Genomic DNA, 15,792 nt, shown 5'->3' with positions numbered 1-15,792 from the left:
GAGATTCTCTGGGCTGGTGCGAACAGGGGGGTCAGACTATGGATCTACCTCTATCCCCTCTATCTGTGGGTCTTTGTGATGCCTTTTTACTGCTTCTCTCTTGCTGTGACCAAAGGATGTCGGTGTCAGGAAGGGGACAGATCTGGAGTGGCACAGGAACAGCCTCCCAGCCAGCTCCCTCACCAGGCGGGGACAGGCTGTGGCTAAGGGCTGCTCTTCACTCCCGGCTTCTTCCACTCCAACTCGGTGATTATGTTTCCAGTGTGACTTACAGAAGGACAAAGAGGAAAAGGGGGAGAGAAAGAGGGAGAGGAACACGCAGGCAAACACACTGACACAAAGGAAGGGAGAAATCCCACACCATTCCAGTTGGAATGTCCCAGACACTTCAGCCGAAAGCCACCGCACAGCACAAATCCATGGTGGTATTTGGAAGGGATGAGCCCACCCCTGTAAGCCTCTTCATCCTGCTCCACAGAGTTTGCCAGGAGGATTAACCCAGTCTTGTTCTCAATCCCAGTTTATGAGTTCCCTGCTGGTGGGGAAGATCCTGTGTGTTTAAACAACAGCCTAATTAATCCCTATTTTATTACTTTCTCTTGTCAAGTGGCTAAATAGAAGCTGTCAGCCGGCAGCCACCGCCGCTCACATTTGTTTAGATCCCAAATTACTTCATCAGAACCATCTGCTCTGCACGCAGGGTGCTCAGCAGTTGTTTATTTCTCTCTCTGGACACGGTGTGGGGCACAAACAGCTTCCCTGGGGGACTCCCTGGGGTACAGCTCCTCGGGACCCAGGGACGGTCCCTAACGACCTCTTGCTAGGAGCAGCCTAACGAAGCCGGGCACTGAGCGGCTCTAGGAAGGCAGAGGGGACACAGACCTCTGTCCAGTTGGGCCAGGCAGGAGGTGGAGGGGACACAGATCTCTATCCAGTTGGGCCAGACAGGAGGTGGAGGGGACACAAACCTCTGTCCAGTTGGGCCAGGCACCTCCATGTCCCTTCCCAGTCTTACAGAAGCTCAGAACCCCCCAAAACACCATTGGGATGTCCCAACATCTCCCTCTTCTTCCCTTGGCTTCCCGAGCTGACCTTCCCTGGCCAAAGGTCTAAACTACCAGGATCTTCTCTGCAGGCTGTTCCAGACCAAGTGCAGCAGCTGCCTGAAGGCCATCGCCCCCTCCGAGCTCATCATGCGGGTGCTGGAGAACGTCTACCACGTCCACTGCTTCTACTGCTGCGAGTGCGAGCGACGCCTGCAGCGAGGAGACGAGTTTGTGCTCAAGGAGGGGCAGCTGCTGTGCCGCAGCGACTACGAGAAGGAGAAGGAGATGCTGAGCGCCATCAGCCCGGCACCCACCGAGTCCGGTGAGGGACTGGGGCTTGGAGAGGTGCTGAGGGTGGACCTCCTGGTCTCTAATTAACAGTAGGGGAGGTTTCGGAGTGAGAGCGTGTGGGAGGTGGGAGGTGGTGGTGTTTTTTCCCCTTGGTGACAGGTCAGCTGAGGGGGGGGACCGGGCTGCTGAGATCTACTTGGAGAGGTTTGGGGGGGGGCTGCTCTGAGATATCCCAGAAGGGCTGACATGGGGCTGGGGTGGCCCACCGGCTCCATCTCTGAACTGACAGCGTTCCCATGAGCTCAGCCCGGGAGTTTGGCTGGCTTTCCTTCCGCACTCCCGCTCTGAGCCGCACCTCAGAAGGAGCCAAACTCCTGCCAAGTTTCCCTGAGCCCCTGTCCTGGCCCAGCACAGCCGAATCACCGCTCCCCCTCTTGCCCTGCAGTGAAGAGCGAGGATGAGGACGGGGGCCACTTGCACGGCAAAGGCGGCGAGGAGAGCAAAGACCACAAGCGCTCCAAGCGCCCGCGCACCATCCTCACCACGCAGCAGCGCCGGGCCTTCAAGGCCTCCTTTGAGGTGTCCTCCAAGCCCTGCAGAAAGGTACACTGAGGCCACGGTGCTGGGTTCAGGATCCCTGGAAGACTCCAGCTCTGATTCCCCTCTCTGCGCTTTTCCCAACAGGTGAGAGAGACCCTGGCAGCTGAGACGGGCTTGACCGTGCGGGTGGTGCAGGTCTGGTTCCAGAACCAGAGAGCCAAGGTGAGTTCTTGGGTCACAGCTGGGTCCTGTAGGCGTGGGGGATATCTCACTCTCCCTCCATCAAAGGAAAGGCAGGGCTTGGGCTCTGTGGACACGCAGGTAGCAGCGGTCCCCACTCCCTCTCTCAGCCTGAACCCCAAATCCAGGCTCTCCCCTTTCCTTGCAGATGAAGAAGATTGCTCGCAGGCAGCAGCAGCAACAGCAGCAGCAGGAGCAGGATCAGCTGGGCAACCCACGCTTAGGGGCTGGGAGAGGGACCGGCCGCAGCAGCCGGCAGAGCAACGATGACAGCGAAGGTGAGGGGCTGCCACACACAGGGCAGCTCTGGGGCTGCGGGCTGGGATGGAGGGGACCAGCTCGGGTGTGTTGGAGACAGGACGTGTGCAGGAAGGGGTCAGCAACACTCACATCAGTGCACTGCAGGCTGGAGTAGCTACCACACACTCAGCTCCTGGCCAGGCAGCACCCCTCTCCTCTTTTGGGGAAGGGGATGGGGGTTGTTTCCCTGCTGCACGAAGCCCAGAGCATGGCACCACGTGGTGCTGGTCCCAGTTAGACCTCTGAACCTGATGTTACCGTGACGGTGCCACACACCCTCTGATTCACCCTGTCCTGCTGGTCGTGTTCGCAGACGGCGCCAGCGTCCACGGCCTGGATGGGCTGATGGTTCCCTACCCCCGGATCCCCCAGCAGCAGCTGCTGCCCCTGGACCAGAACAGCTACAGCGCAGACTTGTACAGACAGGGGCTGACGCCGCCCCAGCTGCCAGGAGACCACCTGCACCCCTACGGTAGGAGAGCAGAGCGGGGACTGTCCCCTCTCCGTAGGGGAGGCTGTGCCTGGCACTGCCCGGTCCTGGAAAGCCACCTCTGCTGTGCCCGGTGATGAGGGTGGCAGCAGGACTCAGGCTCTGTGCCCAGCCCTTCCCAGGCATCCTGTGAGGCCAGAGCCTCAGGCTGAGCTCTGGGAGGGGCCTGGGGAGCGAGGTTGGGGTCTCCCCTCCACCCGAGGTGAAGGGGGTGGGTGAGGGAGGGCAGAGTCACCCCCAAAGCCGACCCTGTTTCAGGACAGGTGCCACGTTCCTGCTCATTCCCTTTCCCTTCCTCTTCCAGACTCGGAAGGCGTTTTCCATGACATGGACAGTGACAGCATCAGCCACCTGGGAGACTGCCTGTTGTCCACCGCTGAGGCCAACCTCCTCCAAGCCCGCGTGGGCAACCCCATCGACCGACTCTACTCCATGCAGAGCTCCTACTTCACATCCTGACCCTCAAAGAGCTCCCGGCTCTTCACGAGTATCTCAGCTGGATGCTGCTGCTGCTGCGAGTTTGGAGTGAGGGTGAGGGAGAAGAAACAAGACTGAGCCCTTCAGAGACATTTCCTTGAGCGCTGCCCCGGGGAGGGGTCAGCGAGGGTCGTCACACATGGAAGGACTACGTCACGGAGACCTCTCACAGCCTTGAAGGAACTTTGGGTGGCCCTTCTCCTCTCTCCTAGCCATGAGTAGATCGATGGTATGATGTTGTTTAGCTGTAACTGTAGCAGTTTGTCCGGTGTTTGAAGCTTTTGAGCATTATGTCCTGTGAATCAAGACTGGCCGAGCGTTCCAGAGCTGCTCCTGGAAGTGGGAGGTGCCCTTCCCACAGGAACTGGGTTTACTGAAGCCTGGGGTTAGAGCTGAGCTGCTCGTGGGGGCTGTTCTGCCTCATTCCCCAACCCTCATGGGACGAGGTTAACTTTCAGCAGTGGAATCACAGGTCCTGAAGCACCTCTTAAGAACCCACCGCTGTGTTGGAGGGTTCCTACACATAGGGACCGGGACAGGTGGCGGTTGGGTACACCCAGCACTGGGGGAACACACAGCACAGCCTGACCCAAACAGCTCCACTCCAGCATCTGCATCAAAACCCACGGTGCTCATCCTCTGCCCTGCTCCAGGATGCCAAGAGGGGCTGAGTTAGCTATGGCCCTTGTGTCTGCCTGTCTGTCTGTCCATCTACTCCCCGTACGGACACTACACCGAGTTCCCTTTGGTTCCTTTTCAACCCAGCAAAGTGAAACACTTTTCCTCTGATCACTCCTGCTCCCAAGCCCTTCCTCTGTAGGTCTGTCCAGGGTGGGCTTCCCCAGCCTGCCTCAGGTAGCCAAAGGCATCCCCCAGCTCACAAGGAGAGAAAGGAACTGGATTGCATTATCCTGGAAGGTTGAGGGTTCCACTCCAAGGGCAACCCAGGGGTGTTCTTCCATGCCTCTTTGGGAGGGAAGGGGGGAGCCTCCACTGTAAATGGTGACTTACAGAGTATGTTTGTCCTGCCAGGCAAGTTCTAGAGCAAGCTGCTGCAGCTGAGTGACTCCCACCCTTCAGAAACGAAGCGGAAGAACTCCTAAAGCTGTCTGTTCTTTAGAGAGGCTCCTGCACTAGAGATGGTCTCAGTTTAGATGAGGTTTGGAAAGGATGTTCCAGTGAACGATGTGCAAATCCATGTTGCTCCCCAGTACCAGAGCCAGCTTCGCCTGCGGAACCCCCGCCGCCCTGTCCTCCTTGTGATCTAGTGCTGTGATGTGCTGGTGTTTTTTGGGGGGGTTGGGGTTGGTTTTGGGGGTTGGTGGGGGGTTTTTTTGGGTTTTGTTTTTTTTTTTGCATGTATGTTTGAAAATAAAAAAAGGAAAGAAAAAAAGGAGCAAATTAAGTAGGAATCTGAAGCTGACCTGGGCACAGGCAGGCAAAGCACAGTCACAGGCGCTGAGCTGGCTCTCCCCAGTCTCATGGAGACTGGCCTGGGCTCCTTGGGACCACACACCCTGCAGCTCCTTTCCCAGGAAAGGGGAGGGTGCACCTCTCAGGCAGGTGAATTGACTCCCAAACACATTGTGCTTCTTGTCCTGGGGAGACAACAACCCTCCGGAGCGCTGGCTGGGAGAGGCTGAAGCAGCTTTGTGTACGTACACAGGAGGGAACAGAACCTGTGGCTGCTACCTGAGCGTGTCAGTGTGCACCCCAAAGCACCCACAGCCATCAGTGAGCGAAGTCTCAGGGTTACAGTAGGAGTGAGGGTGTTGTGTCCTGAGAAAGGAGTGGCTGGGAATGCCCACTGCTCTCTGCAACACCCGCTGACGTTGCTCTCCAGAGGGTGCCAGCGACTAGAAGTGACCTGAGGCGCTGAGCAGGAGATGGAAGAACTCTCCCCTCTGCCCACACCATCTCCCTGGTGCTCACAAGGGGAAAAAAACATGCAGAAATCTCCACTCCAATCACCTGGAGGAGAGCCAAGCAAAGCAAGTGCCTGTGTGAAGGGAATGTGGCTCCGCACAGCGCCCTGCCCTCGGCGGCTGCCCGTTCCGGAGCCGGGCCTGCCAGCAGCACTAAATCTCTCCCCGTGACTGCAAACACCAAAGGAACACTCTGATTTATGGTTCCTTTAAGTAAGAGAAGCAGAGTGTAAAACGAGAGCATTTTCTGGATGAAAAATTAAAGAGATGTTTTCCTCAGTTCCTGGTTCTGGGCTGGGGTGTAATTCACCCCGCTGGGGGTTCGGGTTCCGCTTGGAAGGAGCGGTGACACCGGCTGGAGCTCAGCAACAGGAGGAATAAAAGCCCTGACACACTCAACTTCACGCTGTGAGAGAGCCAGCCTGGGGAGAGAAGGAGGGGAAACAAAAGCAGGGAATTAACCAGCCTAATGACCCTTGGCTTTCCCTTAGCTAAGGGCCTCAGAACTCCTCGTGTTAATTAATTTAGCCCTCGTTACTCCCCAGCCAAGTAGTTATTTGTTTAGAGATGAGTAAACAGAGACAAGGGAACGTGTCAGGACGAGCTTCCATGGCCAGGCAGAAAGAAGTTCAAAAAGAGAAACCCACCCCAACCCATCCAGGTTCGTCAGGTACTGGCTGAGAGGCAGCTCTGGCTGACAACAGGGGTCCAGAACAATGGGGAGTGGAGGAAACATGGAACTGGGAGAAAGGCTGTGCCAGGCACTGAGAACTGGGAGGGCTCCAGCGACACCAAGACCCTCATGTGAACCAAGGAGCCTTTATCCAGCCCCCAAAGGAGCACAACAGGTCAGTAAGCCCCACACTGCTCCAGCAGCTCGCAGCCGCCGCTGAGCTGGCTCCTCTGGGGTCTTTCCTTGGTGCTGCAGGGTCTTGGTGTTTATTTTGGGTCTGGTTTGTCCTGGGGAGAGACCAACCCTGCTGAACCCTGCTGTAAATCCACCCCCCCAGCCCCAGACTCCCACTCTGGGAACGACAGGCTTATTCACTTATTGATCCAGGCACTTGGCATTCATTTAGCTGGATCTCTGCGCAGCCTTTGGAGATGAAGCTGAACCTACCGCTCTGATTGACTGCCCCTGGACTTCCTTCCCCCAGTTCAGCTCCACCATCCCAGTCAAACCAAGAGGCACGAGGCAGCACCACAACCCTGGCACCAGAAACAGGGAACACCTCCTGGTTGCTCCCAGTTCTCCTTTAATTCCCAGGTTTTCAGAGGAAACCCCCGAGAAACGCCGCTGCAGCCCCTGCTCCTGTCAAGGTTTGGTTGCTAAATACATCCCAGGGACAGGACTGGACTTGGGAGGAAGAGCCTTTCCCCACATCCACATCCTCACCCCACACCTACAGCTTCATCCTCTTTCCAGCTCTGAGAAGTCAGACCCACAGCAGCCCTTCCCCAGCGTTTGAGAGAGCAGGAGGAGCTGTAGTCACCACACTGGGTTTTATCCCAGCAACACACAGAGCTACAGACCCCTCTGAGGCTGAGGACACATCCCTGGCTTCCTCCAGCCCTTATCCACACATCCAGATGAAGGAAGGAGACTTGCTAGTATTCCCTTTCCCTTCTCACAAAGGATTGCCCAGGCCTGCAAGGTGATGTAACCCAGAAACTCTCCCAGGGGAGCTGGACAAGTGTCCTGCCTGGTGCTCACCCACTGCTGGGGTGGTGTAAATCAAGGCAGGCAACGATTTCAGGCAGTGAGCATCCCCCAGTACCTCCCCCCCATGGGAAGGGGGTGTCCTCACTGTCCTCCCTCTCTGTAAGTGAAGTTACTTTCCGTTTACATTACACATGGAGTGAAAGGTGTAAGTTCTCTGGTCTGAATCAAGCTCGCAGCTGCCCCATGAACACTGCCCCAGAAAGCCTTCCTCCCCTCCATCGCACGCTGCAATGAGACAGGGCAGTGGGTCCCTCTCCCCCCATCCCCAAATCATCAGCTAGCTGAGTCCTGGGAGAGTTCAGCTCATGGATGACACCAGCAAAAGCCTGGCAGCTCAGTGGTTAATGTGTAAGAGCAAGTAATAACGGAGTGGCTCAGGCTCCCCAGGAGGAGGAGAAGGAGGAGGAGGAGGAGGAGGAGGAGGAGGAGGAGGAGGCACAACTGGGCTTAAGAGGGGGCCTGGTGCACCTTAAGCATAATGAAAAATGGCTTTGCTGCTGCCAGGCTGACATTTCAATACAATGTCAACAACATGCAGAGCACCTTCGGGCCCGTCGCGCCGCGTCCCTAATAAAGCTGTTCACACCACGCAGCCCGGAGCAGGGGGTGCTGCCTGGGAGGGACAGAACTCCAGGGACTTGCTCAAATCCATTCCCAGAATCCCAGAATCCCCAGGTTGGGAGAGACCTTTGAAGATCATCCAGTCCAACCATTCCCATCCTGTGCTAAACCAGATCCCCAAGTGCCTCATCCACCCTTTTCTTGAACACCCCCAGGGATGGTGACTCAACCCCCTCCCTGGGCAGCCTGGTCCAGCCCTGACAACTCTTTAATTAACAAATTCTTTTCTAATATCCAATCTGCCCCTGCCCTGGCCCAGCTTAGTGCCATTGCCCCTTGTCCCAGCTCCTGTCCCCTGGCTGGAGAGACCATCCCCCACCTCTCTGCACCCTCCCTTCAGGTAGCTGTAGGTGGGGAGAAGGTCTCCCCTCAGCCTCCTCTTCTCCAGGCTGAGCATCCCCAGCTCCCTCAGCTGGATTCACCCTCCAGCCCCTTCCCCAGCCTGGCTGCCCTTCTCTGCACTTGCTCAAGGACCCCAATGTCCTCCTGGTACTGAGGAGCCCAGAACTGGTCCCAGCACTGGAGCTGCAGCCCCCCCAGTGCCCAGTCCAGGGGCACCATCCCCTCCCCAGCCCTACTGGCCACACTGGTTTTGATACAAGCCAGGATGCAATTGGCTTTCCTGGCCACCCAGGCACACTGCTGGCTCATTTCATCCTGCTGTCACCCAACACCCCCAGGTCCTTCTCCTCCTGACAACTCTCCAGCCAACCTCCCCCCAGCCTGTAGTGGGGTTGTTGTATCCCATGTGCAGCACTCTGCACTTGGCCACGTTAAACTTCCTCCCTCTTTCCTGGTGGCCCCAGCTCTAAATTCAAAGGTGCCATCACCCTTTTTTTCCTTCTCCCAACTCTTCTGCTGGGAGATGAACCAGCTCTTTAGGTTTCAGACACGCAGCACGTGATGGAAGGAAACCCAGAGCTCTGTGTGAGGGCACAGGGAGGGCTTCAGTGGCACCTTTGGCTCAGCCACCCTGGGACACAGCCAGCAGCAGTGGCTTTGCCACTGGGGCTCTGCTCAAGGCTGGACTAGATGGGCTCCAAGCCTGGTGTCTCTGTCCCCAGAGGAGTTAAAGCTCTGCCTGAGTGGGAAAGGCCCAGTGACAGCTGCCAGCTGCCACGGCACAAAGGCCAAGGCTTGGACCAACGCCTGGCTGGAAGGAGCAGGAGGATTGATGTGTCCCAGGAAAAGGGTCTGAACCCCTGGGAACCAGGTCAGGGCTGAGGCTCCCAGCCCAAGCCTCAGCCTGGCTTCCAGATACAGCAGATCCTGGCAAAGCCTCACGCTGCAGCTCCTGGGTGCTGCCTGTTCCCCCACACGTTGGGTTGCTGGTTCCCTCTGACTCCTCCAGAGGCCAAAGCTCCTACTCCAGAGAGCAGCAGCTGTGTAACCAGGCTGTAGCAGCTCATTTCTCTTCCTCATACCCAGCCTCCAGCACCCCAAAGGATTTTAAACCTCTGCTAGGAGAGATTCTCACACAGCACACATGGAACCCCAAAGCCCCCAGCACCCCAAAGCTCTCCCTCCACTAAAGTCCTCACAGATCCCACGAGCCTCAGGTCTTAACCTGCTCCTTGGTTTGGGGTTGGTTCTGTTTCTCCTAGTTCCAGCCTAGAAACCACCTCTCCTTAGAGCTGGGCTCTCTGCTCCCTGCTGTAAGGAGGAAGAAGGTGCATCCCCACACTGGAAGGTCTCCCTTGTGCTGTCACTAGAGCTGTCATGCCTCCCAAATCCAGAGTCTTTGCCGGTGGGAAGACTCCCTCTGCTGTTCTAAACCAGAAAGCCGGAGGCTACAACCCCTTAAGGCAGCAGCAAAACTGGGAGCAGGACAGGATGGGTTGGAGTGGGGACATTTAGGGTCACAGGAACGTCCCTTGAGTCGGTCCAGCCCCAGAGCAGCTTCCATGTCAGTGGGAAAAGCCAGGACTGGCTCTGGAGCTAGAGAAGCGTTTGTGGGTTGGGTTTGTTGTGTTTATTGGGACAAAGGAGAATATTCTGCTCAGTGATCAGAGGGAACTGGGGAAGAACAGCCTGCAGGGAGAGGTAAGGGCTGCTGTGAGCTCGTGGGCACGTCTGGAGGTGGCTGCTCTCTCTTCAACACAGCCCTGGGATTTATTTACTGAGAAGGTTTTTAGAGGCAGGTGAAACCCAGCACTGTCAGCACACCCTTGCAGATGGATGAGGAACCCTCTGGCATCCCAGCAGCCTGGTGAAGCCCAGCATAGCATGACCAGACCCAGAGAACCCCAGGGCAGGGTTGCACTTCCATTTTCAGAGGGTAAAACCAACCCAACCAAGCATCCAACGACACTCCAGGGCCACACAGAGACTTTGCAGTCACTCTTGAAGATGCATTTTAATTCCAAGGCTCCCCTATGGAAAAGAACAAAACAAAACAGCACAAATAAAAGCATCAGGCAGGCCCTGTGCACAGGCAGCAGCCCAGCTAGGAGGTACGGGGCGTTAGCACAGCAGGTGACAGGAGGATGTCACATCAGGTGATTCCCACAGGCTCAGTAACACATCCCAAAGCCTCATGTTGCTCTACACACGTTTATGAGCTGGTTTAGCCCAGCAAAACCATTCTGGGTGACTGCTGGGTGAGCCTGGTGAGTGGGTCAATTCCCAGATTTAGGATAAAAGTCACAAGTTCAGCTCAGCAAGGTCACTTTTCTCCCAAGAGGTTTTCACCTCGGGGCATTCAGCTCAGTCTGACACCAAAAATCAGCGACCCCCTTAGAGAAACACACTGTAACAGCCACACACACACCACCCCCCTAGCCCCTGACAACCCACAGCAACGAATGAGCAGCTTTTTTAGACTAAATAAACTTCCTGGCTGAGCTTTCAGGGGGTTTCTGGGACAGGAAGGGAAGGTTGGAGGGAGAGAAGAGCAGGTTTGTGTGTGTTCTTTTTGAGGAGCTGATCTCTGCGCATGGGTTCTTCACAGTTTGTGCTACAGGGAGTATCTTGTACCAGAAATTGTATGGGGAGGGGATTGTGCCCCTGGACTGGGCAATGGGGGGGCTGCAGCTCCAGTGCTGGGTCCAGTTCTGGGCTCCTCAGCATCAGAAGGACATTGAGTGGTCCTGGAGTGAGTGCAGAGAAGGGTAGCCAGGCTGGGGAAGGGGCTGGAGGGTGAATCCTCTGAGGAGCAGCTGAGGGAGCTGGTTCAGCCTGGAGAAGAGGAGCTTGAGAGGAGACCTCCTCACCCCTACACTGCCCTGCCAGGAGGGTGCAGAGAGGTGGGCGATGGTCTCTTCAGCCAGAGGACAGGAGATGGGACAAGGGGCAATGGGCTCAAGCTGCCCCAGGGCAGGGTCAGCTCAGCTGGGAGGGAAAAGTTCTTCCCTGAAAGAGTTGTCAGGGCCTGGCACAGGCTGCCCAGGGAGGGGGCTGATTCCTCATCCCTGGGTGTGTTTAACAGGCATGTAGATGAGGTACTGAGGGATCTGGGTCAGTACAGGACAGGGACAGTTGGAATCCATGGTCTTAAAGGGCTTTTCCAACCTGGGGACTCTGTGAAAGATACTCTGTGAATGATGCTCTGTGAAAGAAAGAGTAACCTCTGAGCTCAGTCTCATTCCCAGCCACTTCCATGGCCGTGGTGAGTCACTGGAAAGTTCCCATCCCGGCTCCCTGAAGAGCGGCAGGAAAGCAGCAGTGGAGAGCGGCTGCCACTGGAGGGCTCTGGAGACCCCCCGGGAAAGCGTCTGCTCCCCACATCCCGCCACTCACCTCATGTGGAGAGCTTCACCTGGTCAGCACAGAGCAGGAAGGCGCTGACCTGCTGGCTGCAGTTGACCACGGAGGCCTGGTTGTCCCTCAGGCACTGCTCGAAGGCGGCGAAGGGCTCGGCGCAGTCCTGGCGGATCTGCTGCACGATGGGGCTGCGGGGTGACACCGGGTGCTCAGCTCCCCGGAGCCGCGGGGCACCACCCAGAGCCTGATGGACCCAGAGCCTGACTGACCCAGAGCCTGACTGACCCAGAGCCTGACGGACCCAGAGCCTGACGGACCCAGAGCCTGACGGACCCAGAGCCTGACTGACCCAGAGCCTGACGGACCCAGAGCCTGACTGACCCAGAGCCTGACTGACCCAGAGCCTGACTGACCCAGAGCCTGACTGACCCAGAGCCTGACGGACCCAGAGCCTGACGGACCCAGAGCCTGACGGACCCAGAGCCTGACTGACCCAGAGCCTGACGGACCCAGAGCCTGACTGACCCAGAGCCTGACTGACCCAGAGCCTGACTGACCCAGAGCCTGACTGACCCAGAGCCTGACGGACCCAGAGCCTGACGGACCCAGAGCCTGACTGACCCAGACCCTGATGGACCCAGAGCCTGACTGACCCCTGACCAGCCCAGATGCTGACCGGCCCAGACCCTGATGGACCCAGACCCTGACTAGCCCCTGACTGACCCAGAGCCTGACTGACCCAGAGCCTGATGGACCCAGAGCCTGATGGACCCAGACCCTGACTGACCCAGAGCCTGACGGACCCAGAGCCTGACGGACCCAGAGCCTGACGGACCCAGAGCCTGACGGACCCAGAGCCTGACTGACCCAGAGCCTGACTGACCCAGACCCTGACTGACCCAGAGCCTGACGGACCCAGAGCCTGACGGACCCAGAGCCTGACGGACCCAGAGCCTGACTGACCCAGACCCTGACTGACCCAGAGCCTGACGGACCCAGAGCCTGACTGACCCAGACCCTGACTGACCCAGAGCCTGACTGACCCAGACCCTGACGGACCCAGACCCTGACCGACCCCTGACCGACCCGACCCTGACTGACCCAGAGCCTGACTGACCCAGAGCCTGACTGACCCAGAGCCTGACGGACCCAGAGCCTGACGGACCCAGAGCCTGACTGACCCAGACCCTGATGGACCCAGAGCCTGACTGACCCCTGACCAGCCCAGATGCTGACCGGCCCAGACCCTGATGGACCCAGACCCTGACTAGCCCCTGACTGACCCAGAGCCTGACTGACCCAGAGCCTGACTGACCCAGAGCCTGATGGACCCAGACCCTGACTGACCCAGAGCCTGACGGACCCAGAGCCTGACGGACCCAGAGCCTGACGGACCCAGAGCCTGACTGACCCAGAGCCTGACTGACCCAGAGCCTGACTGACCCAGAGCCTGACGGACCCAGAGCCTGACGGACCCAGAGCCTGACGGACCCAGAGCCTGACGGACCCCTGACTGACCCAGACCCTGACTGACCCAGAGCCTGACGGACCCAGAGCCTGACTGACCCAGAGCCTGACTGACCCAGAGCCTGACTGACCCAGACCCTGACGGACCCAGACCCTGACCGACCCCTGACCGACCCGACCCTGACTGACCCAGAGCCTGACGGACCCCTGACCGACCCAGACCCTGATCAGCCTGGGCCCTGACTGGCCCCTGCCTGACCCAGACAGGCCCAAACCCTGGCCAGCCCCAGATTAACCTTGTCTCTGACCAGCCCAAACCCATCCCAGCCCCTGCCTGACCCAGACTGACCAACCCTGCCTCTGCCCAGCCCCTGACAGGCCCAAACCCTGCCCAGCCCCTGATTAACCTTGTCTCTGACCAGCCCAACCCCATCCCAGCCCCAGACTGACCCCGATTCACCCTGACCCGGCCCATCCCAGCCCCAGACTGACCCAGACTGACCAACCCTGGCTCTGCCCAGCCCCTGACAGGCCCAAACCCTGACCAGCCCCAGATTAACCTTGTCTCTGACCAGCCCAAACCCAGCCCAGCCCCTGCCTGACCCAGACTGACCAACCCTGCCTCTGCCCAGCCCCTGACAGGCCCAAACCCTGACCAACCCTTGATTAACCTTGTCTCTGACCAGCCCAGCCCCCGACTGACCGCAATTCACCCCGACCCGGCCCCTCCCAGCCCCAGACTGACCCCGATTCACCCTGACCCATCCCAGCCCCTGACTGACCAACCCTGGCTCTGCCCAGCCCCTGACAGGCCCAAACCCTGCCCAGCCCCAGATTAACCTTGTCTCTGACCAGCCCAAACCCTGACAGGCCCAAAGCCTGACTGGCCCTGACCAACCCAGCCCCTGCCTGACCCTGACCAGCCCCTGACAGGCCCAAACCCTGCCCAGCCCCCGATTAACCTTGTCTCTGACCAGCCCAACCCCATCCCAGCCCCCGCCTGCCCCCGATTGACCCCGGCCCGGCCCCTCCGCGCCGCAGGCCGCCACTCACTGTGCCGCGGCGCAGCGGGACATGCTGAGGCGCTGCCGGTGACAGTCCTGCTGCCAGGAGGCCGGGCTGGCGGCCACGCACCGCCCGTACTGCTCCATTTCCTCGCGGCAGTAACGCGCCGTGATCTCCAGGGCCGCCTGCCTGCGGGGACACAGCGCGGGGTCAGGGGAAGGGCCCCGGGGGGGGACCCGGCCCCGGGGGGGGGGACACCCGGCCCCGGCCTCCCGCCCGCCGCCCTCTCCTCACATCCCGCCGCCGCTCCGTGGCCCCTTCCCGCGCATGCGCAGCCGCCGCCCCCGCGCATGCGCAGTAGCGGAGACGCGCAAACTCAGGCAAGGGCGGGAAGGCACCTCAGGCGATCATGGGGTCCAACCGCCCTGCCCAAGCAGCTCATGGGGTCCAACCCCCCTGCCAGAGCAGCTCATGGGGTCCAACCCCCCTGCCCGAGCAGCTCCCCAGGGCAGGTCACTCAGACAGGCGTCCAGAATCTCTCCAGAGACTCCACCACCCCCCTGGGCAGCCTGTCCCAGGGCTCCCTCACCCTCACTGGGGAAAACTCCTTCCCCATGTTGGTGTGGAACTCCCTGAGCTCCAACTTGAGCCCATCACCCCTTGTCCTGTCCCCACAGACCCTGAGAAGGGGCTGGCTCATTCCCCCTGCATCCCCTGCTTCAGATAATTATAGACTTTAATTAGGTCCCCCCTTAGTCTTCTCTTCTCCAGGCTGAACAGCCCCAGCTCACTCAGCCTCTCCTCACAGGGGAGATGCTCCAGGCCCTTCATCATCTTCCTGGCCCTTCTCTGGACTCTCTCCAGGAGATCCCTGTCCTTTTTAAACCAAGGAGCCCAGCACTGGACACAACACTCCAGTGGGGCCTGAGCAGGGCAGAGCAGAGGGGGATCCCCTCCTGTCACCTGCTGCCCACACTCCTCCTGATGCCCCCAGGATCCCCTTGGCTCTCTCAGCCCCAGGACACTCTGCTGGCTCATGGCCACCCTGTCACCCACCAGCACCCCCAGGTCCTTCTCCACTGAGCTCTTCTCCAGCAGCTCTCCCCAGCCTGTATTGGTTCCAGCCATTATTCCTTCCCAGGTGCAAGAGCTGGGGCCCCCAATACAAGAAGGATGTGGAACTGTTGGAGAGGGGTCAGAGGAGCCACAAGGATGATCAGAGGGCTGGAGCAGCTCCCCATGGAGAGAGGGTGAGGGAGCTGGGCTGGGTCAGCCTGGAGAAGAGAAGGCTGTGGGGGGACCTCACTGCAGCCCCCCAGTCCCTGAAGGGAGCAGAGGAACAGGAGGGGATTCGACTTTTTAAAAGAGCAGATAATGGCAGCACAAGGGGCAATGGACTAAAGCTAAAGGAGGGAAGGGTTAGATTAGATATTAGGGAGAAGTTTTTTACAGAGAGAGTGGTGAGGGGCTGGAAGGGGCTGCCCAGAGAGGGGGTGGGTGCCCCATCCCTGGGGGTGTCCAAGCCCAGGTTGGATGGGCCCTGGGCAACCTTGTGTAGCTCCAGGCCTGGAGGTTGGTGTCTCTGCCTGTGGCAGGGGGGTTGGAGCTCTGTGACCCTTGGGGTCCCTTCCAACCCAAACCAGTCTGGAATTTGATGGTTGGGATGGGATTGGGATTAGCTGCCCAGAGAGGGGGTGGATGCCCCATCCCTGGGGGTGTTCAAGGCCAGGTTGCCTGGGGCCCTGGGCAACCTTGTGTAGCTCCAGGCCTGGAGGTTGGTGTCCCTGCCTGTGGCAGGGGGTTGGAGCTCTGGGACCCTTGGGGGGTCCCTCCCAACCCTGGCAGGGGGGCTGGAGCTCTGGGACCCTTGGGGTCCCTCCCAACCCTGGCAGGGGGGCTGGAGCTCTGGGACCCTTGGGGTCCCTCCCAACCCTGGCAGGGGGGTTGGAGCTCTGGGACCCTTGG

At 59.0% G+C, this 15,792-nt stretch overlaps 2 protein-coding genes across 3 annotated transcripts; one reads left to right on the top strand and one right to left on the bottom strand.

Annotated features, from left to right (window-relative positions):
• Positions 1-1,092: 1,092 nt before the first annotated feature.
• On the top strand, positions 1,093-3,366 carry LOC311203186 (LIM homeobox transcription factor 1-alpha-like; the record flags this gene model as incomplete). The annotated part of the gene is made up of 6 exons (XM_084277834.1): positions 1,093-1,368; positions 1,783-1,940; positions 2,022-2,103; positions 2,246-2,395; positions 2,731-2,889; positions 3,212-3,366. The coding sequence occupies exons 1-6, from the start codon at positions 1,194-1,196 to the stop codon at positions 3,364-3,366; spliced, it is 879 nt and encodes a 292-aa protein (XP_084133960.1). The 5' UTR covers positions 1,093-1,193.
• Positions 3,367-9,608: 6,242 nt separating this feature from the next.
• On the bottom strand, positions 9,609-14,145 carry CHCHD5 (coiled-coil-helix-coiled-coil-helix domain containing 5). Of its 2 annotated transcripts, none has more exons than XM_084277841.1 (4): positions 14,122-14,145; positions 13,876-14,016; positions 11,392-11,543; positions 9,609-10,026 (listed from the first exon to the last, which is right to left on the bottom strand). In XM_084277841.1, coding segments are annotated over exons 1-3 (294 nt in total). In that variant the 5' UTR covers positions 14,124-14,145; the 3' UTR covers positions 9,609-10,026; position 11,392. The 2 variants fall into 2 exon arrangements, with proteins under 2 accessions (XP_084133967.1, XP_084133968.1); XM_084277842.1 differs by lacking the exon at positions 9,609-10,026 and adding an exon at positions 11,091-11,172.
• Between the last annotated feature and the right edge of the window lie 1,647 nt (positions 14,146-15,792).

This window comes from Gallinula chloropus, assembly GCF_964237585.1.
Source record: "Gallinula chloropus genome assembly, chromosome: 36".
NCBI lineage: Eukaryota > Metazoa > Chordata > Aves > Gruiformes > Rallidae > Gallinula > Gallinula chloropus.
This window is presented reverse-complemented; position numbering and strand designations above follow the sequence as displayed.